Source organism: Rutilus rutilus, assembly GCF_951802725.1.
Source record: "Rutilus rutilus genome assembly, chromosome: 13".
NCBI lineage: Eukaryota > Metazoa > Chordata > Actinopteri > Cypriniformes > Leuciscidae > Rutilus > Rutilus rutilus.
The window spans coordinates 36,295,179-36,322,715 of NC_140218.1; the positions used below are offsets into that span (position 1 = coordinate 36,295,179).

Below are 27,537 nucleotides of genomic sequence, written 5' to 3' on the forward strand. Positions count from 1 at the left end.
ACTGAAAACTTTGGCACTAATTTCAATAAAATTCCACAGGACAGACATCATCTGACTAACCCGAGAAACCTGGAGCAAGCCACACCTGACCTGAACAGTGTGGTACAGACACACTCCAAACACATTGATCAATCAACTATTTAAATCAAACCTCGAGTCCATGAGCACTAAAACCTCATCGCAGAAAAATCTGTGCTTTCACTTTCCTCTAATCCCTCCTCATTATATCTTGTGCTGCTCCGAGCAATGTCTGAAACTGTATTTTGAGCACTTCCTGTTTGTCTCTTCACGATGAATCGCTTGCTGTATTCCTCATGTGGAAGTCGCTTTGGATAAAAGCGTCTGCAAAATGAATAAATGTAAATGTACATATTGACTACTTTAAACAGCATAAAGCAATATCAGTAATGATGTTTAAGTGTCAGTGCTTTGATATGAATCTAGTGTCAATAGTATTATTATATGATTAATATTTTTTATCGTGATGGTCAGTGGTCTGATGGAGACTGAGGGGTGTGTGTTTGCTTTGGCAAACCCTGTGTGATGAAGATGATGAACGCCTCATGCTTACTCAGTTAACCCAACAGAAAACCTGATTTAAATAAATGTGAAAGATTAAATACATAATTGCTGAAAACTCATGCCAAGAACATATTACGTTGAGGGAAGTGCCTAAAAAAATATCATAAAAAACTATAGTAAAACTGAAGCTTTGTATTTTAGATTTCTTTTTTTAATAGCATGAATTTGTTGGCGACTGCTAGGAAAGTGATTGAAAAATGTCCATGAACGATTAATAGTCTATATTGCGTAATATCCTCTAGTTTTGCACCAAATTCTGGTCCTGAAATGGTTCTAAATCCAATTCTTTGTCCATGATTTGTTCATCCAGCTGGATGATCTGGATGCACATCTCTTCCACGTCACATGACTCGAGGAACCACTTGTGTCCAGAGCACAGACGTGTGGGACGAGTTACATGCTGACACTTAAGGTTCTGGGTTTGTTTTAATCTACTGCACATGTGAGCATTAATAATAGTAATGTTTATCTTGGCAAACACCTCTAATAAACAGGAAGACTTGGAAAGGAGTGACGGGCTTCCTTGTTCCGGTGATATTGCAAAGACACACAGTGAGTGACCACATAATACGTGACCTGATCCAGCAAAATGAGTCACAGTGACCCAAGTTTCAAGATTTTGAGATTCTGAGATTTTGGTATTAATGGAAAGAGGAGACCATAAGCTTTCAAATGATATCTTAGTCAAAGTCATACCTTGAATGGTTGCAAAGATATACACATTTGAATTACGGTCGTCTGCCCTCTTTTTGCATTTAAAGGGACAAACTATTTATTTAACAGCTTAATTTGACCAAAGACATTAATATATATAAAAAGGAACAACAATTATAGACAGCACAAAATATAAGACTGTTCGGGATTCTGGGTCAAGACAACAAAATATGTGTAGTAGCCTGCCCTCTAGTGGCTTTATATGGTGCTCAGGGACATGAAAACACAATTCAAGAACAATGACGTGAAAGAATTAGCTTTAATAAAAAATGAAATGGTCAAAGAAAAATGACTTCAGAAGAACAGGGGAATATCCAGATGCTGTAGTATGTGATGAATGCAGTCTGAAAAGATTGTCCTCGGGAAGCGCCTCAGTCCAGGGCGAGTCCCTCGGGAAGCTCCACCACCACTGGAGCACATTCATCAGGATCCGCGTCGAAGTCCCAACGGAATTTTTTGGTCAGATGGACTTTAAATTTTTCAGCTCTTTTCCGTAATGTGCTGTCGACCCCGGGAGCGCTGGCAAACTGGAAGAAGTCCTGGAACGCACCAACAGGAGAAAAAGAGATTATTAGTTAGTTACATTAAACAACACACACACTGTTTGGCAAATGCATCATGAAAGAGAGCTGACCAGTCCAGCTCCACACCGGCCATTCACACACTTTCTTTTTTTCTTTTTTTTTTTTTGCCTCAAATATTTACTTGGAAGTAATATTTCAAAAATGTTACTGAACAATTATTAATAATTAAACGATTATAATTAAAATAACACAACTTTACAGTTCTCTGATGTCGGTAATGGCCACTGAAGTGAAAGTAAACAATTTTTTTTTTTTTTTTTTTTTTTTTTTTTTAATATATAGTGTGTCACACACCCGAAGGTGCGTCGGATAGAAGTTTAAGGGATGGTTCGGAGTAATTTCAACCTAGGGTCCTTTGCACCATGACCTCGAGCCAAACACCCCCCAGAAGCTTTTCCCCCTGGGTCGAACATTATTAAAGTTAGAGCTTATTTAGAGAAATCAGCCGGATGGTTTAGTGCAGACGCTAATGGATCCAAGGCTGTATCTCGTAAATTACCCCACTAATAATGCCCAGAATGGTACCAAACTTCTACAGCCGTACAAATAGGTTCTGTACTCATAAAACGAGGCATTGTAAAGTTTGTAAGTACATCAGGAGTTTATTTAAATAACACTTGCCTGATGGCTAATGCTACCGCTAACCCGGACGTCGACGTCACTTCAGTGGTTTGGGAAAAGCACGTAAAAGTCCTGGCAGAACGCCGAGACGCCCAGAGCGACGCCCAGTTCCAGGAATGCACTAATATTTTGTTGGTAGTACCAGTTTGCAACAATTATTAGTTAACACTAAGTTGTCAACATTTCGGAAAAAAATAATACAAAAGTTTGGATATGATCAGGAAATTTTAAAGGGTTAGTTCACCCAAAAATGAAAATTCTGTCAGTAATTACTCACCCTCATGTTGTTCCAATCGCGTAAGACCTTCGTTCATCTTCGGAACACAAATTAAGATATTTTTGATGAAATCTGAGTGCTGGATCACTTCTCCATAGGCTGCTAGGTGGCCCAAACTTGCTGGCCCAGAAAAGTTATTAAAGAGATCGTTAATATAGTCCAAGTGACTCCAGTGGCTCAATCTTAAGTATATCATGCGACGAGAATACTTTTTGTGCGCAAAAACAAACAAAAATAACGACTTTATTCCACTATTCATTTCCTTCTCTCTGGGCCTCGTAGTGTTTTTGCGCTGCGCGTCTGTGTTGCACGTCATCACGCAACACACACATGACCAGCGTCGGCCAATAGTGAGCCTACGTGGTGACGTGTAACACAGACGCGCTGCGCAAAAACACTACGCGAACCAACTAGAGGTCGAGAGAGAAGGAAATGAATAGTAGAATAAAGTCGTTATTTTTGTTTGTTTTTGCGCACAAAAAGTATTCTCGTCGCTTGATATACTTAAGATTGAGCCACTGGAGTCACTTGGACTATATTAACGATCTCTTTAATAACTTTTCTGGGCCAGCAAGTTTGGGCCACCTAGCAGCCTATGGAGGAGTGAGACAAGGCTCAGATTTCATCAAAAATATCTTAATTTGTGTTCCGAAGATGAACGAAGGTCTTACCGGGTTGGAACAACATGAGGGTGAGTAATTACTGACAGAATTTTCATTTTTGGGTGAACTAACCCTTTAATTCTGAAGTGAACTAATCCTTTAACAAGTAAAAAGGGTTTCTTTTGATTTAATGTTGACCTTAAGACGACCTGAATGGCTTTGCTCATGTTCCACTTCTGTTCTAGCTGAAACCAGGATTGGGAGAGGGAAAGCATGTGACCCGCACCTGAAGTGTGGAGGTGAGGAAGTTGTTCTGGGACACGATGTCCACGAAGAAGTCTGGTGGGATTTCTCCCAGCTGGTGGTAGAGCACGGCGATGAGGCCGAGGTACAGGTCCGTGCGCTCCCTCAGGGCCTCCTCGCAGCGGCACAGCAGCGCCAGCAGGCTCTTCCAGTGCTCGAACGCCTCGTACACGTTCCCCACCAGGAAACACACGAACGCAAACTGCAGCTCGCCTACACACAGCAACACACACCACCACGGTTTCACCACAGTACTTCACACTAGAGTTTTATATTTGTGTTAGCGGGTCATTTTTGACTAAAAACACCACAAGTCAAAATGACCGGCCTACAAAAAACCTACTTATAAATCTCTCATTATGCTGTTATTGCCAAATATTGGATTCAATATTTTGTTTTCAACTAGTTTTCTACCTAATTTGGTAAAAAAAGAACCATCCTTTTAAATAGCTTGTAAATCTCTCGTTATGGTTTATTATCACCAAATACTGGATTCAATTTTTAATGCGAATTTTGGGATATTATATAAAATAAAATAAAAATAAATTAAATGCTGGATGGCAATGCCAAGATGTGCATAAATTCTAAAAATGCTCATTAAAAACATGTGAGCTCAATTGAGGTGGACACATTTTTCATCCGATAAGAAGATATGTGTATAAACTGTGATAGAAACACATTTACTGAATATGCACTACAAAAAAGAACTTGGTTGGTTAACTGGACTAGCAGACCAATGGGATCGCAGCATCTCAAATATTGGTTTGATGGATCTTGAGTCAAAGTCTGTGATCAGATCCCATTTCGGAAGCCAGTTTCTTCCCAGATTGCAGCAACATCCAGATATTTTGCCTTGAACACATGGGATTGAAACGCTGCTTTATTCAAAAATGTTTAATGCGATATTCCAATTTTGCGCTCAACTTAAATGTGCAATATCAATAAAGGTGACTTGACTTGACTATTGAGGTGAATAAGCTCACATCAACAAGGCCTACGATCAATCAGATCCAAATAGAAACACAAAACCTGTGCTAAATGAAAGAAAACAAGTTGACAAAAAGACTGAACCCAGTATTTGGTGATAGCAAAGCCTAACGAGAGATTTACAAGCTATTTTAAAGGATGGTTATTTTTGACCAAATTAGGAAAAGTATTTTCAGCACAGCACAAGCAAAAGTGGTGCAGGCATCAATAAAAACTGTATAGGGCTGTAACAATATACCGTGTCACAATATATCGCAATACAAAAATGCAACAATATGTATCGTGGATAGTTCAGCCAAAATAATAATTACAAATAATAAAATAAATCAAGTTTTCAGAGTTTTAGTGTCAGTACTACATTAAACTGCTATATATAATGTTGAATATAATGTATGAGTGGAGGAATGTGTGTGTGTCCTGATAATGCCAAATGTCTGATGTTAAAAAATGTATTAAGAAAAGATATCATCCAAAGATGATAATTCTGTATTTTCAGCTTCAGAATCATGAATATTGTTATTCTGGTGTCTCTATTGTCCTGTGCTTTGGGTTTCAGCATCAAGTCCAAGTCTATTCATTTACACTCACAATGTAAAACAAAATTTACCATTTTAATCAACAGTATATTTTTGGTTAAACTTTTATCATATGTCTTGGAGTATCGCAATAATATTGTATTGTGAGTTCAATATCGAATCGTGACATGTGGGTCTCGTTACACCCCTAATAAAAACCAATGACAATACATTACAGGACAACAAGAGGCTTTTAAGGCTTTTATGGCACAATGGCCATTCCTGAAGGTTTAACAACATGATGTCCGGTTAGTAAACTGAACGCTCACCTAGAACATCGAGCGGCTGCTCTTTATAATGTCTCTCGAGCACGCAGTTGAGGGAGTAGGTCCAGTCCATGTTGTACTGTGTGATCTGAGCCGGGGTCGCCCCGGGAGGGTACGCCTGTTCGGGGATGTGGGAGAACCGCAGCGCCGTGCCTTCCCTGTGCTTCATCCGGGGCAGTCGCTCCAGGCCCTCCTTCATGCTCTGGCACTCCTGATCGTGTCGGGGAAGGTTCTGCTCGGCCCGGTCTTTAGTGTGGGTCAGCTGCAGTTCTGGGATCACGTCGCTGAAGGCACACACGCGCCCGCTGAGGGGCTGGAGAGCGCTGGCCACCTCCTGACTGAGTCGGTCCGTCAGCGAGACCCACTTCCGGAGGGTGTCGTAGGGATACGGGCCCAGGTACCCGTCCAGCTCCCGGAGATTGGCCCTTACGCGCTCCACCTCCTCCGGGCTCTGGGAGATCTCCAGGTCATCTTCGGTCTGGTTCCAGTGGGCCACGAGCACCTCGCGGGGCTTCAGGGACAGGAACAGGCCTGTTTTGGGGCTGATCTCCCCACAGGCCCCGCTCGTGCTGACGGAGCAGTAGTGGAGGAAGTGGAGCCCGGGAGGAATCATCTTCACCCCGCGGAACCGGGGGCCCAAAGTCCAGGTTTTGTAGTCGAGCCCCAACTCTGTTCCCTCAGGAACCCCGAGCAAGACAAGAGTGGCTCCTTCTTCAAATAAGCCCCGAGCCACTTCAGGGTCCATCTCTGTTCCTGCCATATCTGCGTAAAATAGTGATCACACACAAAATTACTGTAGATATGTGACTGAAATCACATTACAACAAATGATAATAACTATTTCAGATATTGTCATTTGTCTATGTCATAAGAGATCACTGTGTCCGCTCTAGAAAGTTGTGCATTAAAAACTAATACATTTTATGGATGTACAGAAAGTTCATTATCGATGACTCTTTGGCAAGAAATATATTCAGTTGGCAAAATATGGATTAATTTATGGCAGATTTAGCATCAGAAGTCAATGAGTATGAATAAAAAGTTCAAGATTTAGCTTCTTAAATACAATGTAAAAGACATTACATTAATACAATATTAAGGCAAGGCACTGTGTGAGTAAGCAAGCTAGAAAATATGTTTCCATAATAATGAAAATAATTAAATAACCACCAACAGCAAAACTAGGGTAAAAACATGAATATGTCGGAAACATAAGAGCAAAACAGAAAACTCATAATACCAAAACAACCGCGCTCAGTCACAAATCCAGCATTTCTGCGTAAAAGCCATGTGTGAATCAACAAGAGAGAACTTCCGCTTAAAGGCAAAATAAAAGTTCAAGACAACTTTACAGTTCAACACAACATCCTTCTGCAGTTGTTTGTAGTGAAAAAATGTGTCATCCTGCAAGTTTAATGGGGCATTAAACGCGTTTTTTTCCTCGTCCTCCGTTAAAGTGTGATATATAAGTCTAACAAAATTGTATCCAACTGCTATTTCTCAAGAAAAGAAGACATGTTTGTTGTAGACTTTTACAGTGACACTCTTCGTCGGACACTTCACAGCTTCCGGCGTCCATCGCGAGCGGGTGTGAGTGAGAGTACTGGGGCTTTTATGACTGAATAGTGTGGATTTAGCCTTGATCTGCTTGTTCTGCGAGTGTCTGCAGTGATCAGGAGTGTGTATTCCTGCGACAGAAGAGCGATGGGCTTCCGCAAGAAGAACAAGAGTCCGCCCGTGCTGAGCCACGAGTTTGTCATCCAGAATCACGCGGATATGGTGTCGTGTGTGGCCATGGTCGTCCTGCTGGGACTCATGTTCGAGGTCTGAGTTTACTCCGAAACACACACCATAACATCTTTAGTCAGTGTTACATCTGTATCATACACACTATAACATGTAATCAGTGTTACATCTGTATCACACCATAACATCTTCAGTCAGTGTTACATCTGTATCACACACACCATAACATCTTCAGTCAGTGTTACATCTGTATCATACACACCATAACATCTGTAATCAGTGTTACATCTGTATCACACACACCATAACATCTGTAATCAGTGTTACATCTGTATCACACACACCATAACATCTTCAGTCAGTGTTACATCTGTATCATACACACCATAACATCTGTAATCAGTGTTACATCTGTATCACACACACCATAACATCTGTAATCAGTCTTACATCTGCATCACACACACCATAACATCTTCAGTCAGTGTTACATCTGTATCATACACACCATAACATCTGTAATCAGTGTTACATCTGCATTACACACACCATAACATCTGTAATCAGTGTTACGTCTGTATCACACACACCATAACATCTGTAATCAGTGTTACATCTGTATCACACACACCATAACATCTTCAGTCAGTGTTACATCTGTATCACACACACCATAACATCTGTAATCAGTGTTACATCTGTATCACACACACCATAACATCTGTAATCAGTGTTACATCTGTATCACACACACACCATAACATCTTCAGTCAGTGTTACATCTGTATCATACACACCATAACATCTGTAATCAGTGTTACATCTGCATTACACACACCATAACATCTGTAATCAGTGTTAAATCTGTATCACACACACCATAACATCTGTAATCAGTGTTACATCTGCATCACACACACACACACACACACCATAACATCTTCAGTCAGTGTTACATCTGTATCACACACACCATAACATCTGTAATCAGTGTTACATCTGTATCACACACACCATAACATCTTCAGTCAGTGTTACATCTGTATCATACACACCATAACATCTGTAATCAGTGTTACATCTGCATTACACACACCATAACATCTGTAATCAGTGTTACATCTGTATCACACACACCATAACATCTGTAATCAGTGTTACATCTGCATCACACACACACCATAACATCTTCAGTCAGTGTTACATCTGTATCACACACACCATAACATCTGTAATCAGTGTTACATCTGCATCACACACACCATTACATCTGTAATCAGTGTTACATCTGTATCACACACACACCATAACATCTGTAATCACTGTTACATCTGTATCACACACACCATAACATCTGTAATCAGTGTTACATCTGTATCACACACACCATAACATCTGTAATCAGTGTTACATCTGCATCACACACACCATAACATCTGTAATCAGTGTTACATCTGTATCACACACACCATAACATCTTCAGTCAGTGTTACATCTGTATCACACACACCATAACATCTGTAATCAGTGTTAAATCTGTATCACACACACCATAACATCTGTAATCAGTGTTACATCTGTATCACACACACCATAACATCTGTAATCAGTGTTACATCTGCATTACACACACCATAACATCTGTAATCAGTGTTACATCTGTATCACACACACCATAACATCTGTAATCAGTGTTACATCTGTATCATACACACCATAACATCTTCAGTCAGTGGTTACATCGGTATCACACACACCATAACATCTTCAGTCAGTGTTACATCTGTATCACACACACCATAACATCTGTAATCAGTGTTAAATCTGTATCACACACACCATAACATCTGTAATCAGTGTTACATCTGTATCACACACACCATAACATCTGTAATCAGTGTTACATCTGTATCACACACACCATAACATCTGTAATCAGTGTTACATCTGTATCACACACACCATAACATCTGTAATCAGTGTTAAATCTGTATCACACACACCATAACATCTGTAATCAGTGTTACATCTGTATCACACACACCATAACATCTGTAATCAGTGTTACATCTGTATCACACACACCATAACATCTGTAATCAGTGTTACATCTGTATCACACACACCATAACATCTGTAATCAGTGTTACATCTGTATCACACACACCATAACATCTGTAATCAGTGTTACATCTGTATCACACACACCATAACATCTGTAATCAGTGTTACATCTGTATCATACACACCATAACATCTTCAGTCAGTGGTTACATCGGTATCACACACACCATAACATCTTCAGTCAGTGTTACATCTGTATCACACACACCATAACATCTGTAATCAGTGTTAAATCTGTATCACACACACCATAACATCTGTAATCAGTGTTACATCTGTATCACACACACCATAACATCTGTAATCAGTGTTACATCTGTATCACACACACCATAACATCTGTAATCAGTGTTACATCTGTATCACACACACCATAACATCTGTAATCAGTGTTAAATCTGTATCACACACACCATAACATCTGTAATCAGTGTTACATCTGTATCACACACACCATAACATCTGTAATCAGTGTTACATCTGTATCACACACACCATAACATCTGTAATCAGTGTTACATCTGTATCACACACACCATAACATCTGTAATCAGTGTTACATCTGTATCACACACACCATAACATGTTTAATTGGTGTTAAATCCATATAATACAATGATCGACTGTATCAAACATGATTGGCCATCGTGTTTAAAGTTATCATTTCCTATTAGTATCATATCATGATCGTCACGTTTGAGCTTATTATTTATTATTCACATATCATAACCTATTTTGATCTAATAAATCTATGACATGAACGTCATGCTTGAGGTTATTTACTATAAAACTCAAATAACAGCAGGATTATTCTTGAGGTTGTTGTAGAGTAAATATTAAGAAGAGCATGTTTGTGTATTGTGTATTGTACTATTAAACTCATGTTCGACGTATTTATTTATTATCAAACCTTTATGAAATCATGCTATTGAAATTTGTTATCATATAACAACAGGAGTGTCACATTTTAGGGTCTTTTTGACTAATATTACACTCAAATAATAACATGACCATCATATAATGATATGTAAATATGCATTCGGTTTATTAAGTTACGATTAATTAGTGGGCTGAATATTTCAGTATTTCCAGTGAAGACATAAAATCTCAATACGTTGTTCTTAACATAATTGCTTTATTAGAAGTATGTGTCCACATGCCACTGAATGCAAGTGAAAGTTATTTTAATATTTGAGCTAAATGCACTAAACATGCTAATCGGTCTAAAATCAAGTACGTCAAATAATGAGAAGATGACTGACTCTGCTTCCTCATTACAGAGATATTTGACCCGTTCAATGTTCTCCACTTCCTCTCAACTTAAACTTCCTTAAAAAACTATATTCTAAACTTTCTTTAAAAATCTGATCTCTGTTTCTGTACTAATATTGCTGCAGTTTGTACTAGAATGGCAGGAAATATTTGATGTGGTGTCGTTAATGTTGTGGCTTTTGCTATACATGTGTTCATATGATGTTTATTTTATTGCAGGTGACCGCAAAGTTTGCCATCATGTTCATCACAGTCCAGTATAATGTCACACAGAGCCCGGATGCAGGTACGGCCTAGATCTTTCAGTAATGCTAAGCTACAGTCATCAGGGTCCAAGCTGAAACACATGTGACCACGACTGACAGACTGAGATGAAAGACCCAGTTGTTTTCCAGAAAATGGCTGTTGGTGAACAATTTCCACCCATTTAGTCCATCATTTAGATTCTAGTTCCTGAGATTAGAAGTCTTCGCAGGTCCACTTTCATCCCAAAACCCGAGACCGGAGCGGGTTCAGGTACAAAACTCGCACACGGGTCGAGGGTGATATTGTAAAATATTGATTATAATAAAAAAAGGCAGAAAAAAAAAACGTGCTTTTACCATATGGACCTGAAAAGACCTGATTTTATTTTTATTTTTTTACATATGCTTGTAAACCTAAAAATAAATAGTATAGTATTTTTAAAATTAATATTTTTCGTTTAAAGATATCTTATTATTTAAAACAAATATACATTAATACATTTTATGACGGTGTTTTGATGCCCATTCTTCCCTCTTCTCTGTCAGTCTGTGCTTCAGTGTGCAATTCTGGATGAATTGAAAATGATTTCTTTGTTTCAAACCGAGATCACGAATCTATGGAAGCTTGTTCCCGCCACAGAAGGAAAAATAAAAAAGGTTATTGCGACTTTTTATCTCACAATTCTGACTTTTTTCTCACAATTGCGATTTACATCCCAGAATTGCGTGATATATAGTCACAATTTTGTGTTATGAAGGTAAAGTTGGGAGACAAACTTGCAATTCTGAGAAGAAAAAAAAAGTATTTTTTCCCTTAGAATTGTACTTTATAACTCGGAATTGCGATTGGGAGAAAAGATGTCAGAATTGTGAGATATAAACTCGTAATTTCGTGTTATAAAGTCAGAATTGTGAGATATAAACTCGTAATTTCGTGTTATAAAGTCAGAATTGTGAGATAAAAAAAGGCACAACTATGTTTTAACATGTTTTATTGTGTGGCGGAAACAAGCTTCCATAGGAATCTTCCACGAATCTGAATAGACGACTAAACAAAATCAACTTACTAGAGGCTCTGACAAAATATTAAGAGCTGCAATGCTTAATTAATTTCAATGAATTATTTTAAAAGCATCGTTTTAAATGAATGATTCATGAATACTTCACTTGTTTCGTTACTGGATGAATCTCTTGGAACAGAAAATGCTTTTTGAAAATGCTTTATTTCTTATTTTACATTAGCTTTAGATCCGTGTGAATGGGTATCGTTTAGACAATGTCATTTTCACACGAACAAGTGTTTAGTACATCGTTGTCGTGTAATTAGTGAAAGTGTAAATTCACACGACACAGTTATTCTAGTCAACTGAGTGTGTTTTGCTGCCGCTCATGACCTTTCAGCACTCACCCAGATGGCTTTATCTGTTGAGAAATGCCATTGTGTGTGTGAGGACATCACAGCTCTTGCTAGTTAGTGAGACGTGTGTGTAGATGAGCGGCACCCTAGTGAGTGCGTATGAATGTGCGGAGGTTTAAAGCCGCACGCGTTCACGGTGTCGTCTTGCTTGATTCAGATGCAGAGGACAAGCCTGAACCCGTGAACCTCTACACGTACGGGCCCAAGGACATCGCCACGGTGTTCTTCTACCTGCTCATCGCCATCATCCTCCACGCCCTGATTCAGGAGTACGTCCTCGACGTGAGTAATGCACTCGGCCCGTGGAGAGAGGAGATGGTCCATCACAGTAGAGGGGACGCACCAAAAGCTCATGTTCCTGTTTTCATCCCAAATGTTCACTCATTACACTAATAATGCAATTTATAATAGAAATAAATTACATTCACTTTTAAAAATGTAAAATATTCTGTGTGTGTGAGAGAGTGAGTGTGTGTGAGAGAGTGAGTGTGAGAGAGTGAGTGTGAGAGAGTGAGTGTGTGTGTGTGTGTGAGTGAGTGAGTGTGCGAGAGTGTGAGTGAGTGAGTGTGTGTGTGTGTGTGTGTGTGTGTGTGTGTGTGTGTGTGTGTGTGTGAGTGTACCTGTTTTTCTATCCCGGTGGGGACTTCAACCTGAATGCACACAGACTCATGGGGACTTGTGTCACAGTGGGGACCTAAATAGAGGTCCCCATGGGTAAACAAGCTTATAAATCATACAGAATGAGATTTTTTGGAAATGTAAAAATGCAGAAAGTGTGAGAGAGTGAGTGTGTGAGAGAGTGAGTGTGTGTGAGTGTGCGAGAGTGAGTGTGTGTGAGTGCGAGAGTGAGTGTGTGTGAGAGAGTGAGTGTGTGAGAGAGTGAGTGTGTGAGAGAGTGAGTGTGTGTGAGTGTGCGAGAGTGAGTGTGTGTGAGTGTGCGAGAGTGAGTGTGAGAGAGTGAGTGTGTGAGAGAGTGAGTGTGAGAGAGTGTGTGAGAGTGAGTGTGTGAGAGTGAGTGTGAGAGTGAGTGTGTGAGTGAGTGTGTGAGAGTGTGTGTGTGTGTGAGTGAGTGTGTGTGTGTGTGTGTGTGTGTGTGTGTGTGTGTGTGTGTGTGTGTGTGCGAGAGTGAGTGTGTGAGAGAGTGAGTGTGCGAGAGTGAGTGTGCGAGAGTGAGTGTGTGCGAGAGTGAGTGTGTGCGAGAGTGAGTGTGTGCGAGAGTGAGTGTGTGAGAGAGTGAGTGTGTGAGAGTGAGTGTGTGTGTGAGAGTGTGAGTGTGTTTGAGTGTGTCTGTGTGGAGAGAGATTTACTCAACCATTCTAATGTAAAACAGTAATATTGTGAAAAAGCTGATTTGCTCAAGAAACATTTATTATTATTAATGTTGAAAACCGTTGTGCTGCTTTATTTGTGTGTGTGTGTGTGTGGAAACTAAATTATTTCAGGAATGTTTGATGAATAGAAAGTTTAAAACAACATTTATATGGAAGAGAATCTTTTGTAACATTTATAATTGTCAATTTAATGTGTCCTTGCAAAAAAAAAAAAAAAATCCATGTCTAGGTGTGCGTTACACAATTTTAAAGGATTAGTTCACTCCAGATAATTTCCTCTCCTCCACGTCATCCAAGATGTTCCTGTCTTCTTTCTTCAGTGGAAAAGAAATGAAGGTTTTTGAGGAAAACATTCCAGGATTTTCCTCCATATAGTGACTTCAATGGGGTCCAACAGGATGAAGGTCCAGATGTGAGTTTCAGTGCAGCTTCAAAGTCTCGACACGATCCCAGATGAGGAATAAGAGTCTTATCTAGACAAACCATCCGCCATTTTATAACAAAAATAAACATTTATATACTTTTTCACCACAAATGCTCGTCTTGCACGTCCACGACTTCACATAATCACGATGGAAAGGTCGACGGTAACCGAACGTAGGCGGAAAACGCGTCCGACATCGTAGCTTAACCTTTTATTTTTTTGTAAACGGCATTTGACTTTAGTCTTTGCACGTTGGCTTTGTGAACACTCTTCCGCCTACGTGACGTGACCTTTCTTTTCGACTGAAGAAAGAGAGACATAAACATCTTGGATGACGTGGAGGTGAGGAAATTATCAGGACATTTTAATTCTGAAGTGAACCAATCCTTTGATGCACGACGTGGAGGTAAAGAATGTTGTGCACACTTATATAAAAATACTGTGTTTTTGCCCATGACTTCTTGCCATTTCTTTGTCAGACTTATTTTATTCAAAGAATCTTGGAACAAACTCGCATGGCCGTAACCTGATTTCTTTCCCACAGAAAATCAATCGCCGGCTACACTTGTCCAAAACGAAACACAGCAAGTTCAACGAGTCGGGACAGCTGGCCTCCTTCTACCTGTTCTCCTTCGTCTGGGGCGTCAGCATCCTCACCAACGTGAGACATCAGACACCACGACTCATTTATCCTCACACACACACACACACACACACACACACACACACACACACACTAACTCACTGTGGTTTTCTGTCCACAGGAGGAATTTGTGACAAATCCAACCTTTCTTTGGGAAGGTTATCCTCATATTCACATGGCGTGAGTGTTGAATCATGTGACGACTTCATTCTAACAGCCATTAAAAGATTTTGATAAAAGTATCACGATTTGAGGCATCAGCGATGTCTAATACAGACATGTTGTGTGCCTGAATGTAATGCTTTTGGTAAAGTGCTCATTCAAGTCACTAACCCTAAGTATGCACAATAGTGATCATTTCTTTAGCAATGTTAGTGGTTTATCTCTGTTTAGTCCAAGTCTTCGAGAACACCATGTCAAATTGTTACAGTGAACATCCTTTTCTTCATTTTGACCCGAAAAAAAAAATAAAACATTGAGTGTTCATTACTTTTATCGCACTTTTGTCGCACTTGAACCACGAATACAAAAAAATAAAAATAATAATGGATTAATTCGAGGAGTAACAAAAGGAGTAACACATCCTTCTCTCGCGGGTCAAATTTGACCCCCTTAGGAATGAATGTAAATCGAGGAATGCTTCAGTACACATAGAAAAACCTTAAAAATGCTCAAAATTCTAACTAAAAATGCTAAAACTTTACCAAATAATATCTACATGTGTATCTGAATGCATACTGAAGGACTATATATGCAAACTATAAGGCCATCTAGTGGCAAGACTCATGAAATATCATGTTATATATGTTTTTTTCCACAAGAGGTCGGCAAAGACGCCCAATGTGAGATATTTTGAGCTGAATTAAAAGGGTTATGCATGAAATTGTGAATTAAATTACAATTTATTTATTATTTATTGATCAAATCTAGTAATTTAGAGGTAAATAAAACTAAAAATAACAAAAAAATCCTCCCACAAAAAATTGCATTGAAACAGAGAAAAAAATATTATCAAAATTAAATAAAATGAGCTTTCAAAAAAAAAAAAAAAAAAGAAGTATAAATATAGCTGCAAGCAGCCATTACCGGGGCCAAGCAGAATAAGACGACAAGACATGCCAACATGTCTGAAAGTGTCAGACCAACTGCAACAATGAGCAATTAAAGACATTTAAAGAGGATTTTAGGCAAAATGCCTGAAAAATCATAGAAACAATAATTAAAAATATGATTTGATGGATTATCACTTTCGACCAATAGGTGGCGCAGTTACAAAACTGATGTGATGTGGTCAGAGTGAAGTGACAATGACACATACAAAGATTGGTGTCAATATATCAAGGCATTGCAGAGATAAAGCCTTAATTATTGCTATTAGCATCATGCCTCAACTTTGCTGCTGCGCTATACGAAAACGGTTTCGTCTATCGACACGAAATCCATAACTTTTAGTCGATACGGGCTGGAGATGATACGATTCGATTTTGGTGAAAATCGGACAAACGGTCTAGGAGGAGTTCGAAAAAGTAGGTTTTGACTGAAAATCAAGATGGCGGACAGGAAGTTTGGCCAAATAAGGAAAACTTGGTATCTATGTTCTCGGCTTGACCCAAGGAATCTATTAAGATCCGTGGCATTTTAATAGCCAGATTTATTCAAAAGTTATTAGCCTTTTTGAAAATTTTGTTATAACTTTTGACCACTAGGTGGCGCTGTCTTGAAATATTTTGGTTGCCTTCAGGGGATGGTGCTGATGACACAATCTGAGTTTCGTAATATTACACCAATGCATTTGTTTAGTATAGCATTTTATTTCACAAAACTGTATTGAAGTCAATGGGAATTTCATATTTTGTTCAATTATAGCGCCACCAAGAGGCTCAGTCCCACAATTTTCTTTACGTGTCCTCAGAGTGAGCCCATACATATGTGTGTCAATTTTGGTGAAAATATCTCAATTCACTTCGGAGTTATAGACATTTATATGAAAAAACACGAAAAAAATGACTGACACATGACTTTGATTGGAAATTACTACCCCTAAACATCAATATTTTCGCATTTGGGCATTGGCGTATAGCTATCGACCTATGTTTCCAAACTTCTGAAGGTGGTTTCGTCTCGATCGGACTAGCGGTTTCAAAGATATAGCCAAATGTTTTTTAAGCGCTAAATCACAACGCTACACAAACCATAAGGCGAAACCTAGCATGTTTGGTATCGTAGGACTCGGCAACGATTCAGGAGTCTAATGACATGAGTTTCGTGAAAATAAGTCGACCACAACCAAAGTTATAAGCATTTGGAAAAAAAAATTCACCACTAGGTGGCGCTGTTTCGAAACTTCTCAGGCTCCTTCAGGGCATCGTGCTGATGACCCATGCCAAGTTTCGTAACAATCCGTTCATGTGTTGTTAAAATACAGCATTTTAGCACAAAATTCAAAATGGCCGACAGCCACAATGGCCGATATGGTAAAATTTGATATCAGTCGACTCGACATGTTGCCCTGAATCTAACGAGATCAATTTTTTGATTTTTGGATAAACTGTTCAAAAGTTATTAGCAAAAATAGCCATTTTTCATATCTCCGGACCAGTAGGTGGCGCTGCGCCGAAACACAGCATGTAGCCTCAGGTCATGCTTGTGATGACATGTACCAAGTTTGGTCTGAATACGATAAAGCGTTGCGGAGATACAGCCTTACGACTGTTTTTGCAAGCGCTTCATAAAATTTGTTCGAGCGTTTATCAAAAACGGTTTGACGAATCAACTTTCTTTTAATAACTTTTGGTCAACACTGCCTGAAGATGATCTGGTTCAATTTTCATGCAAATCGGACAAACCGTCTAGGACAAGTTCGAAAAAGTAGCTTTTTGGGAAAATTCTAAATGGCGGCCATAGTTTTATGAGGGAAAATTACGTCATAGGGTGCAATCGAATTGTCATCAGCTCAGGAATCAGAGGAAACAGGAATTTTGTTGATTGGCCGTACGGTTCAAAAGTTATTAGCAAAATAAAAGTGAAACTTTGGACAGGTGGTGGCGCTAGAGGGAATAACTTAGACACACCAAAATTGGTGTACTTCATGTTGGGACTGTCCTCTATCAGAATGTCAAACCAAAACAACTTTCCCGCAATCGGTTCTATGGGCTGCCATAGACTCCCAGTCGGAAGCGGAAGAATAATAATAATAAATATAGCTGCAAGCAGCAATTATCGGGGCCAAGCGCAAGCAGATGACAGGATATGCCAAAATGGCTGAAGGTGTCAGACCAACTGGAACAATGAGCAATTAAATACATTTAAAGAGGATTTTAGATGAAATGGCTGAAAAATCATATAAAAAATCATTTAAAATATGATTTAATGGATTATCACTTTCGACCAATAGGTGGCGCAGTTACAAAACTGATGTGATGTGGTCAGAGTGAAGTGACAATGACACATACAAAGTTTGGTGTCAATATGTCAAGGCGTTGCAGAGATAAAGCCTGAATAGTGCTTTTAGCATCATGCCTCAACTTTGCTGCTACGCTATACGAAAACGGTTTCGTCTATTGACACGAAATCCATAACTTTTAGTCAGCACACTCTGGAGATGATACGATTCGATTTTGGTGAAAATCGGACAAACACTCTAGGAGGAGTTCGAAAAAGTAGGTTTTGAATGAAAATAGCATTTTATTTCACAAAACTCTATTGAAGTCAATGGGAATTTCATGTTTTGTTCTATTATAGCGCCACCAAGAGGCTCAGTCCCACAATTTTTTTTACGTGTCCTCAGAGTGAGCCCATACATATGTGTGTCAGTTTTGGTGAAAATATCTCAATTCGCTTCAGAGTTATAGGCATTTATATGAAAAAACACGTAAAAAATTACTGACACATGACTTTGTTTGGAATTTACTACCCCTAAACATCAATATTTTCGCATTTGGGCATTGGCGTATAGCTATCGACCTATGTTTCCAAACTTCTGACGGTGGTTTCGTCTCGATCGGACTAGCGGTTTCGAAGATATAGCCAAATGTTTTTTAAGCGCTAAATCACAACGCTACACAAACCGTAAGGCAAAACCTAGCATGTTTGGTATCATAGGACTCGGCAATGATTCAGGAGTCTAAAAAGATGAGTTTCGTGAAAATAAGTTGACCACACCCAAAGTTATAAGCATTTGAAAAAAAAAATTCACCACTAGGTGGCGCTGTTTCGAAACTTCTCACGCTCCTTCAGGACATCGGGCTGATGACCCATACCAAGTTCCGTAACAATCCGTTCATGCGTTCTTAAAATACAGCATTTTAGCACAAAATTCAAAATGGCCGACAGCCAAAATGGCCGATATGGTAATATTGGATATCAGTGGACTCGGCATGTTACCCTGAATCTAACGAGACCAATTTTATGATTTTTGGACAAACTGTTCAGAAGTTATAAGCAAAAATAGCCATTTTTCATATCTCCGGACCAGTAGGTGGCGCTGCGCCGAAACACAGCATGTAGCCTCAGGTCATGCTTGTGATGACATGTACCAACTTTGGTCTGAATCTGATAAAGCGTTGCGGAGATACGGCTTTACATCTGTTTTCGCAAGCGCTACGTAAAATTTATTCGTGGGTTTATCGAAAACTGTTAAGCGAATCAACTTGAATTCCATAACTTTTTGTCAGCATGGTCTGTAGATGATCTGGTTCAATTTTCGTGCAAATCGGACAAACCGTCTAGGACGAGTTCGAAAAAGTAGCTTTTTAGATAAATTCATAATGGCGGCCATATTGTTATGACGGAAATGACGTCATAGGGTGCAATCGAATTGGCATGAGCTCAGGAATCAGAGAGAAAAAGAATTTTGTTGATTGGCCTTACGGTTCAAAAGTTATTAGCAAAATAAAAGTGAAACTTTGGACAGGTGGTGGCGCTAGAGGGAATGACTTAGACACACCAAAATTGGTGTATTTAATGTTGGGACTGTCCTCTATCAGAATGTCAAACCAAAACAACTTTCCCGCATTCGGTTCTATGGGCTGCCATAGACTCCCAGTTGGAAGAAGGAAGAATAATAATAATAAGAACGGGAACAGATACAATAGGTGCCTCCGCACCTTCGGTGCTTGGCCCCTAATAAGAACCGGAACAAACACAATAGGTGCCTCCGCACCTTCGGTGCTTGGCCCCTAATTAGGGCTTCGGGTCATTTTGACCCGCGAGGGAAAGATGTGTTACAGAAGTGCGAGAGAAGGAAATGTTCAGCATCAGTTAATTCCTATACACTATTCAGTGTATGTCATACATGTCTCGTCAGCTTTAGTAGAAGATATGAACATTTGAAAATGTTGAAATCAGATTGTAACCTGTTTGTGTGAGTGTTTGACACATGATGTGCCCCGTTGAGGCTCGCATGCTCAATCCTCTCTCTGTCTTTTAGTTTCCAGGTGAAGTTTTTCTACATCTGTCAGATCGCCTACTGGTTCCACGCTCTTCCTGAACTGTATTTCCAGAAAGTACGAAAGGTAAGGCTTCGTTCAGGCCGTATGTACTTGAAGCTGAGAGCAGGTTTCTGGTAACACTTTACAATAAGGTTCTTTAGTTAACATTAAAGTATTAACTAACATGAACTAACCGTGAGCAATACATTTGTTACTGTATTGATTAATCTTTGTTAATGATAGTTAATACAAATACAGCTGTTCATTGTTTGTTCATGTTAGTTCACGGTGCATTAACTAATGTTAACAAATGCAACCTCTGATTTTATTAATCCATTGGTAAATGTTGCAATTAATATTAATAAATGCTGTAGAAGTGTTATTCATTCTTAGTTCATGTTGACAAAGGTAGTTAAATAATGTTAACTAATAAACCTTATTGTAAAGTGTTATCCAATATGCTTCTTGTAATATGCAATTAAATTGAAATTGGGTTTATTTTTGTTTTTTTCAGGAAGATATTCCACGTCAACTCTACTATATTTGCCTTTATATATTTCACATCACTGGTGCCTATGTCCTCAAGTGAGTGTTTTCTTATTTCAAGGTGAATCTGCTGTTGTGATGAGGATAGAGATAGACGGCGAGACCCAAACCCTGTAGATCTGTCCTCCTTTAAAGAGAAAGTGCTGACTTTATTGCATGAAGTTATGAAGTTATTTAGAGCAGTTCTTCTAAATCGTCTGTAATGGTGAGAATTATTACCTTTAGAAGGTCGGAAATGAGTTTGTACATCAAACCGGGACCCAGAAAAAGACCAACTCAGGCTCTTACACTAAGAAACCAATAGGAATTCACATGTTTTATGATTGATCATTATGTTTTCTGTTTGTACAGCACATGGTAGATGAGTGCAGCAATACGGGTTAATTCGTAGTTTATAGACGTGTATTTTTGACTGGTTGAACAGTGAATCTTACTCGTGTGTGTGTGTGTGTGTGTCTCAGTCTCCACCGTTTAGGTCTGGTTCTTCTGGTGCCACATTACCTGGTAGAGCTGCTGTTTCACGCCTCACGACTCTTCTACTTCAGTGATGAAAACAAGCAGAAAGGGTTCGTTCACTTGCTATCTTGAGCCCTCAAGCCCTTATTTCCACATGTTTCTTGTCTTATAATCTTATAATCATGTTTTTTATAACGTTATATAACGCCTACTTCCTTTCCCCACACACACACTTCCTCTGCAGAGACCTTAGTTTGAACTGTTAAAGTCCCCCTGTAGTCGATCATTATATCCCTTAGAACTCATCTTTGATCACCTAAATGACATATTTAAACGTTTTTTCCTTGGAAAAATGTCTTCATGTCTTAAAATAGCTTGAATGTAACTCGACACTCTTGCCTCATGAATATGCAAATGAGCCCCACCTCCACTCACTCACTCACTCAGAGATCCACTGGTTGACGATCACACGTTGATCTGATTGATTACAAGGTAGTTTGTGACGTCAGAAACACCAGCGATTTCAAAGCGTGTTTTTGAGACTTTGGTTCACTGCAGTTTTAAGGAGGAAACACTCAGCAATGGTGTCGACTTATGAATTTGCACATGGTTTGTCTTAAAGCATATTAAAAACACCGCATAGACACATAAACAACATTAAAACCTTAACATGTCCTGTGCTGTGTTTCTCTCTTAGGTTCACACTGTGGGCTCTGCTGTTTGTCGTCACCCGCCTCCTGACACTCACTGTTTCTGTTCTGACGTTCGGATTCGGCCTTTCCCGCACAGATAATCAGGGATTTTCCTTAGCGGATGGAAACTTCAATGTGCTCACTGTCAGGTAGGTCATTTCCCACGTGTTTGCTTGCTCTCTGTAATTTACTTTTAATTTAATTTAATTTAGTTGACAGATCTAATATTCTAACAGAACAATGAAGTGACTGTAAGACTGGATGCATGCTGGGTAATATCTTAATCAATCATCTTATGTATGCTGACGCTATGGTAATTTTTTTCTGCAAGGCTTTCAACAGCTGCTAAATGTATGCTCTGATTATGGGATTAAATATGATGTAAGAATGAAGAAGAGTGTTGCCATGATATGTAGAACAAAAGGGGATTAGGACCATTTTCCAGATTTTTTCAGTCAGGGCAAGTACTAAAACGAAATATTTGGGGCATATCTAGGGCTGGTCCGAATACCATTTTTTGAGCTTCGAAGCTTCGGTAGTAATGAACATCGAATATTCTAAGCTTCGGAGAGAGGGTGCTGAACATATTCTTCTCTCTAACAAAGGCAGTAGCCTATTCTCTATGTGTCTGTCTGTCCGTTTGCATTTTGATTATTTCGAGAACCGTTCATCCAATCGACTTCACTCGGGAGTGCAGTGTCGCATTTGGTGCAATATAGATAGACACGCCGAGACACGACACATTCATAATTAATTAACTTTTAATAAACTACAGAACAGCACCTCACACGGGCAGGGCTTATATGCTAGTATAATACACTAGTGATATTAAACACATCTTCCCCATGAACAACACAAAGTAAATACACGTAACACACACACTCAGGTCTGTTAACTTAAGCAATACTTTTAATAAGGTAGTAAATAAAGAAAAACTAAATTTAAATAAAGAAAAGTGAAATTTAAATAAAGAAAAACCGAAATTTAAATAAAGAAAAAACGAAATTTAAATAAAGAAAAACGAAATTTAAATAAAGAAAAACTAAATTTAAATAAAGAAAAGTGAAATTTAAATAAAGAAAAACCGAAATTTAAATAAAGAAAAACCGAAATTTAAATAAAGAAAAACTAAATTTAAATAAAGAAAAACTAAATTTAAAAAAAGAAAAGTGAAATTTAAATAAAGAAAAACCGAAATTTAAATAAAGAAAAACCGAAATTTAAATAAAGAAAAACTAAATTTAAATAAAGAAAAGTGAAATTTAAATAAAGAAAAACCGAAATTTAAATAAAGAAAAGTGAAATTTAAATAAAGAAAAAACTAAATTTAAATAAAGAAAAAAATGAAATTTAAAAAAGAAAACCGAAATTGTTAAATTAAAAACGAGATTAATTTAGATTGATAATAACGGGTTAAAAGCTTAATACATTTTGTTTCTATTATTCTATTTCCACATTGTCAAAGCAACGCAGCTTATCCCAAAACACAAGCTCAGGCATCAGACCGTTTCGAGGGGGATGCCAGGTGTGCACAAAAAACAAAACAAAAACGAATATTCGAATGTCAAATTTTCAAATCGAATACCAACCCACCGAACGAATGTTTTATGCCCAAGTTTATACTGTATGTTGGTGAGAAAATGTTAAATGTGTCCGGATCAGGTTAAGATAAACCTAGAGCATACTGTACTACTTTTATACTGCTCCCTTGTGGGTCAAGTTTTAAAAAGTGAGCCTCTGCAAGCTTCAGGTTGCCTACAATGATTGTGTGAGGATTATATAAAAAAAAATTAAAAAACGAGGTGGAGCAGTGCAATAATCTAGTTTGTATGTTAAGAGTAAAAACCTTTATGGCTTTAATGAGGAATTTGATGTATACGTTTATTTGTCGGCTGGATAATGAAAATAAAAATGCTGTTGTCAAACCCTAGGCAAAGTGTGGTGCGATACCAGCCATTTATGAGAAAGTACTGGCATAATTGTCTATTTATTGTGTAGGTTGTTGTATGTTTTCTCTCTAATGAACCTTGAGTCAGGAAATAAAGTTGAATTGAAATCGAATAAGCAGTTCATCCGAAGGATACGGCTGTGCCAGTACGAGATGGTGATCAGGCTGAAACAACAGATAGAGCTGGAAGTCATTACTATAGCAGGTTGAAAAAGCCATCAGGACTGAATGATTGGTCTCAGTGTAGTTGTGTATAGTGAGAACAGGAGAGGGCCAAACACCGGGCATTCAAGGGTTCGCTGATGTGATTTGACGGACCTCCACGACACCTTCAGTGATCTAACAGTGAGGGTAGAGCTCAAACTGCAGTTGTTCTGGTGTTAAATGCTGAATTGGAGTATTTGTGAGTGTTGGACTGTCCTCTTTCAGGATGACCTGTCTGTCGGCCATCTGCCTGACCCAGGCCTGGATGATGTGGAAATTCATAAACTTCCAGCTAAAGAAGTGGAGAGAACAATCTCAAATCCAGGCCAGTAAGAAGAAAGCTGTCAGCCCGAAAAGCAGACCCAGCAAGAAGGACTCCAGAGGTGAGTCTCTCCCGAAAGCCATTTTGCATGTAAATTACAAGGATAAATTACAATAATCTTACTGTTTATATCATTTGAACGACATTGGCGTTTTGGGGACATGAACATGCACAATGTGTAAACTACAAAACTGCAAATTTGTGACAACATGTTCAGTCTATGGTGGTGCTTTACAAAGTGTCATCGCCAACTAGTGGCCAGACAGCAGAATACAGCGTTTTTATTCTTTTTCACGGATCCGTGTGAACGGGGATCGTTGTGTCAACATTGACGTCTGTACACAAACTTTAAAAAAATGTTAAGGAAAAATGCTTCCGTTTTTAGTTAACTGTTGCCGTGTAAATGAGTTCACTAAGACAGTTCACTTTAAATTGACTAATTTAAGTAAATAGAGAGAGACCATTTTGGAAATGACATTTTTATTCTTGCAAATGTAAAGTTAGTTGTCAGTTAGGTTTCTCGTAAGCAGGAAGATTAACATGATTGTCATTAAATTACAATTTGGAGTATGCCACTCAGTGGCTGGAAATCATGAAAATAAAAGTGTATTTCTATTCTGAAAATGAAACGGACACATGAGTGCATGTCACTGCAACTGCACTAATGATAGTTTTCTATAAAAATAAAAAAAAATATTATTATTATTGGCGTAAATACTAACAATTCATACTGTGAAAACTTGGACAATGATTTACAATGGAAACGGCCATTTAAAACCTCCCTGTCACATTTACTGCACTATTTTATAATCAAATCTCTTTCTAATCTTGTCAAAACGTATAATTGGAAAGACTTAAGTTCCATATTTGGCCTCTGATTTGTGACAGAAGTGTATTAATTTGTGACACAGGATAACTGTGCGTGATATAAAGTCAGAATTGTGTGATATAAAGTCAGAATTGTGTGATATAAAGTCAGAATTGCGAGATATAAAGTCAGAATTGCGAGATATAAAGTCAGAATTGCGAGATATAAAGTCAGAATTGCGAGATATAAAGTCAGAATTGCGAGATATAAAGTCAGAATTGCGTGAAATAAAGTCGCAATTGCGAGATATAAAGTCAGAATTGCGAGATATAAAGTCAGAATTGCGAGATATAAAGTCAGAATTGCGAGATATAAAGTCAGAATTGCGAGATATAAAGTCAGAATTGCGAGATATAAAGTCAGAATTGCGTGAAATAGTCGCACTTGCGTGTTATAAAGTCAGAATTGCGAGATATAAAGTCAGAATTGCGAGATATAAAGTCAGAATTGCGTGAAATAAAGTCAGAATTGCGAGATATAAAGTCAGAATTGCGAGATATAAAGTCAGAATTGCGTGATATAAAGTCAGAATTTCGTGAAATAGTCGCAATTGCATGTTATAAAGTCAGAATTGCGAGATATAAAGTCAGAATTGTGTTATATAAAGTCAGAATTGCGAGATATAAAGTCAGAATTGTGTGATATAAAGTCAGAATTGCGAGATATAAAGTCAGAATTGCGAGATATAAAGTCAGAATTGCGAGATATAAAGTCAGAATTGCGAGATATAAAGTCAGAATTGCGAGATATAAAGTCAGAATTGCGTGAAATAAAGTCGCAATTGCGAGATATAAAGTCAGAATTGCGAGATATAAAGTCAGAATTGCGAGATATAAAGTCAGAATTGCGAGATATAAAGTCAGAATTGCGTGAAATAAAGTCGCAATTGCGTGTTATAAAGTCAGAATTCTGACTATTTTTCTCGCAATTCTGACTTTTCTCAGATATATTTTCTGAGATATAAAGTCCAATTCTAAGGGAAAAAAACACTGACTTTTATTTTATTTAATTTTTTTTACCTCAGAATAGTTTATATCTCACAATTCTGACTTTATAACATGCAATTGCGACTTTATATCATGCAATTCTGACTTTATATCTCGCAATTGTGAGAAAACAAATCAGAATTGTGAGATAAAAAGTCGCAATTATTATTATTTATTTATTATTCAGTGGCGGAAACAAGCTTCCATAGAAATTCCTCTGTTTTCCTTCCTAAACGCTGTTATTTCTTGTTGGCAGGGGGTTCAGTGAATGGAGTCATGAAGCCAGACGACAAGACTTCACCAAGAGCCAGAAAATCTAAAGCCTCGTAAGAGGGATGAGACCGCAGGTGCCCGAAATGTGATGCTCTGTTTCCACCCTGAACTTTAGGAAAGAAACAGATTGATAACTGAGAAACGAACCACAGACTAAGGAACTAAGTTGTACGGCATGGTTCAGGTGTAATTTTTCATTTTCAAAAAAAGATCTATAGATTTATAAGCATTCATTATATCCATTTGCTCGTGACTTTTGGTAAGAGTGGGAGGTTTTCTGAATGGTTTGTGATGGACATGAAGAGAGTTCATCCTCACTTTCACCTCCAGAATCTGCACAATGGAAATATCTCTGTCTGTGTTGCTGAGAAGTGAATCTGGCCCTGAGCTTAACACAGTTAACCCCTATTCGACATCATCTCTGTGCTTCTCATGAAACACACCGTGTGGATAGAAGCATTTGGGTCCCAGTTGTTAACCTTTATCCCCTCAGTGCTCGAGCTGCGATGAAGCTCGGTCAGAAACTCCAGTATAGGAGGCTGAGGTGGCGAAGGACTGGTCACCTGACACGCAACACATCGTTTTCATGTAGCTTTTTAAATGACCTTCGCTGTGTAATTTTACATTTAATCACTGAAAGCAGGACCCACTGATTTTCGGCTCCGGTTTCAGTGCTTTGCTGGGTGTGAATGTCGTTTAAGGCGAATCTTTTTGTGATTGTTAGTATTGACAGATCAGTTGAGTTAGAGCTGTTTGTAAGGGCTCCCCCTGAAGGAAACCAGTTTTTCGTTGCGTTTGTGGACAGTTGTTGAGGTGGTTGGATGACGGCTCCCCCTGCAGGCTTGGATGATTTATTTCTCATAATGCCTTTTTTTTCTTTTTTGCATTTTGCCACAGGAAGGGTTCCCATGCTAACCCAGGACTATTAAAGAGCCTAAAGTCGGTTTCTTGGTGCTTATCATTGCTACCATAAATGATTATCAATATAATCCATAATTCACGCCTAATGATATCCCTCCTAGTTTCAGTTGTGATGCCAATTTAATCTGGGGCCACACTAAAGCCTGGCTCTCACTGCAGGAGTTTTAGGCCGATCTGTG

At 38.5% G+C, this 27,537-nt stretch overlaps 2 protein-coding genes across 2 annotated transcripts; one reads left to right on the top strand and one right to left on the bottom strand.

Moving 5' to 3' along the window:
- Window positions 1-1,536: 1,536 nt before the first annotated feature.
- aar2 (AAR2 splicing factor) lies at window positions 1,537-7,097 on the bottom strand. The gene is made up of 4 exons (XM_084428414.1): window positions 6,752-7,097; window positions 5,515-6,273; window positions 3,667-3,896; window positions 1,537-1,835 (listed from the first exon to the last, which is right to left on the bottom strand). The coding sequence occupies exons 2-4, from the start codon at window positions 6,269-6,271 to the stop codon at window positions 1,668-1,670; spliced, it is 1,155 nt and encodes a 384-aa protein (XP_084284540.1). The 5' UTR covers window positions 6,272-6,273; window positions 6,752-7,097; the 3' UTR covers window positions 1,537-1,667.
- On the top strand, window positions 7,072-27,380 carry LOC311302490 (translocating chain-associated membrane protein 1). The gene is made up of 11 exons (XM_084428415.1): window positions 7,072-7,335; window positions 10,873-10,939; window positions 12,473-12,597; window positions 14,615-14,731; window positions 14,835-14,893; window positions 20,142-20,226; window positions 20,657-20,727; window positions 21,150-21,254; window positions 21,842-21,985; window positions 24,214-24,371; window positions 26,421-27,380. The coding sequence occupies exons 1-11, from the start codon at window positions 7,216-7,218 to the stop codon at window positions 26,492-26,494; spliced, it is 1,125 nt and encodes a 374-aa protein (XP_084284541.1). The 5' UTR covers window positions 7,072-7,215; the 3' UTR covers window positions 26,495-27,380.
- Window positions 27,381-27,537: the final 157 nt, after the last annotated feature.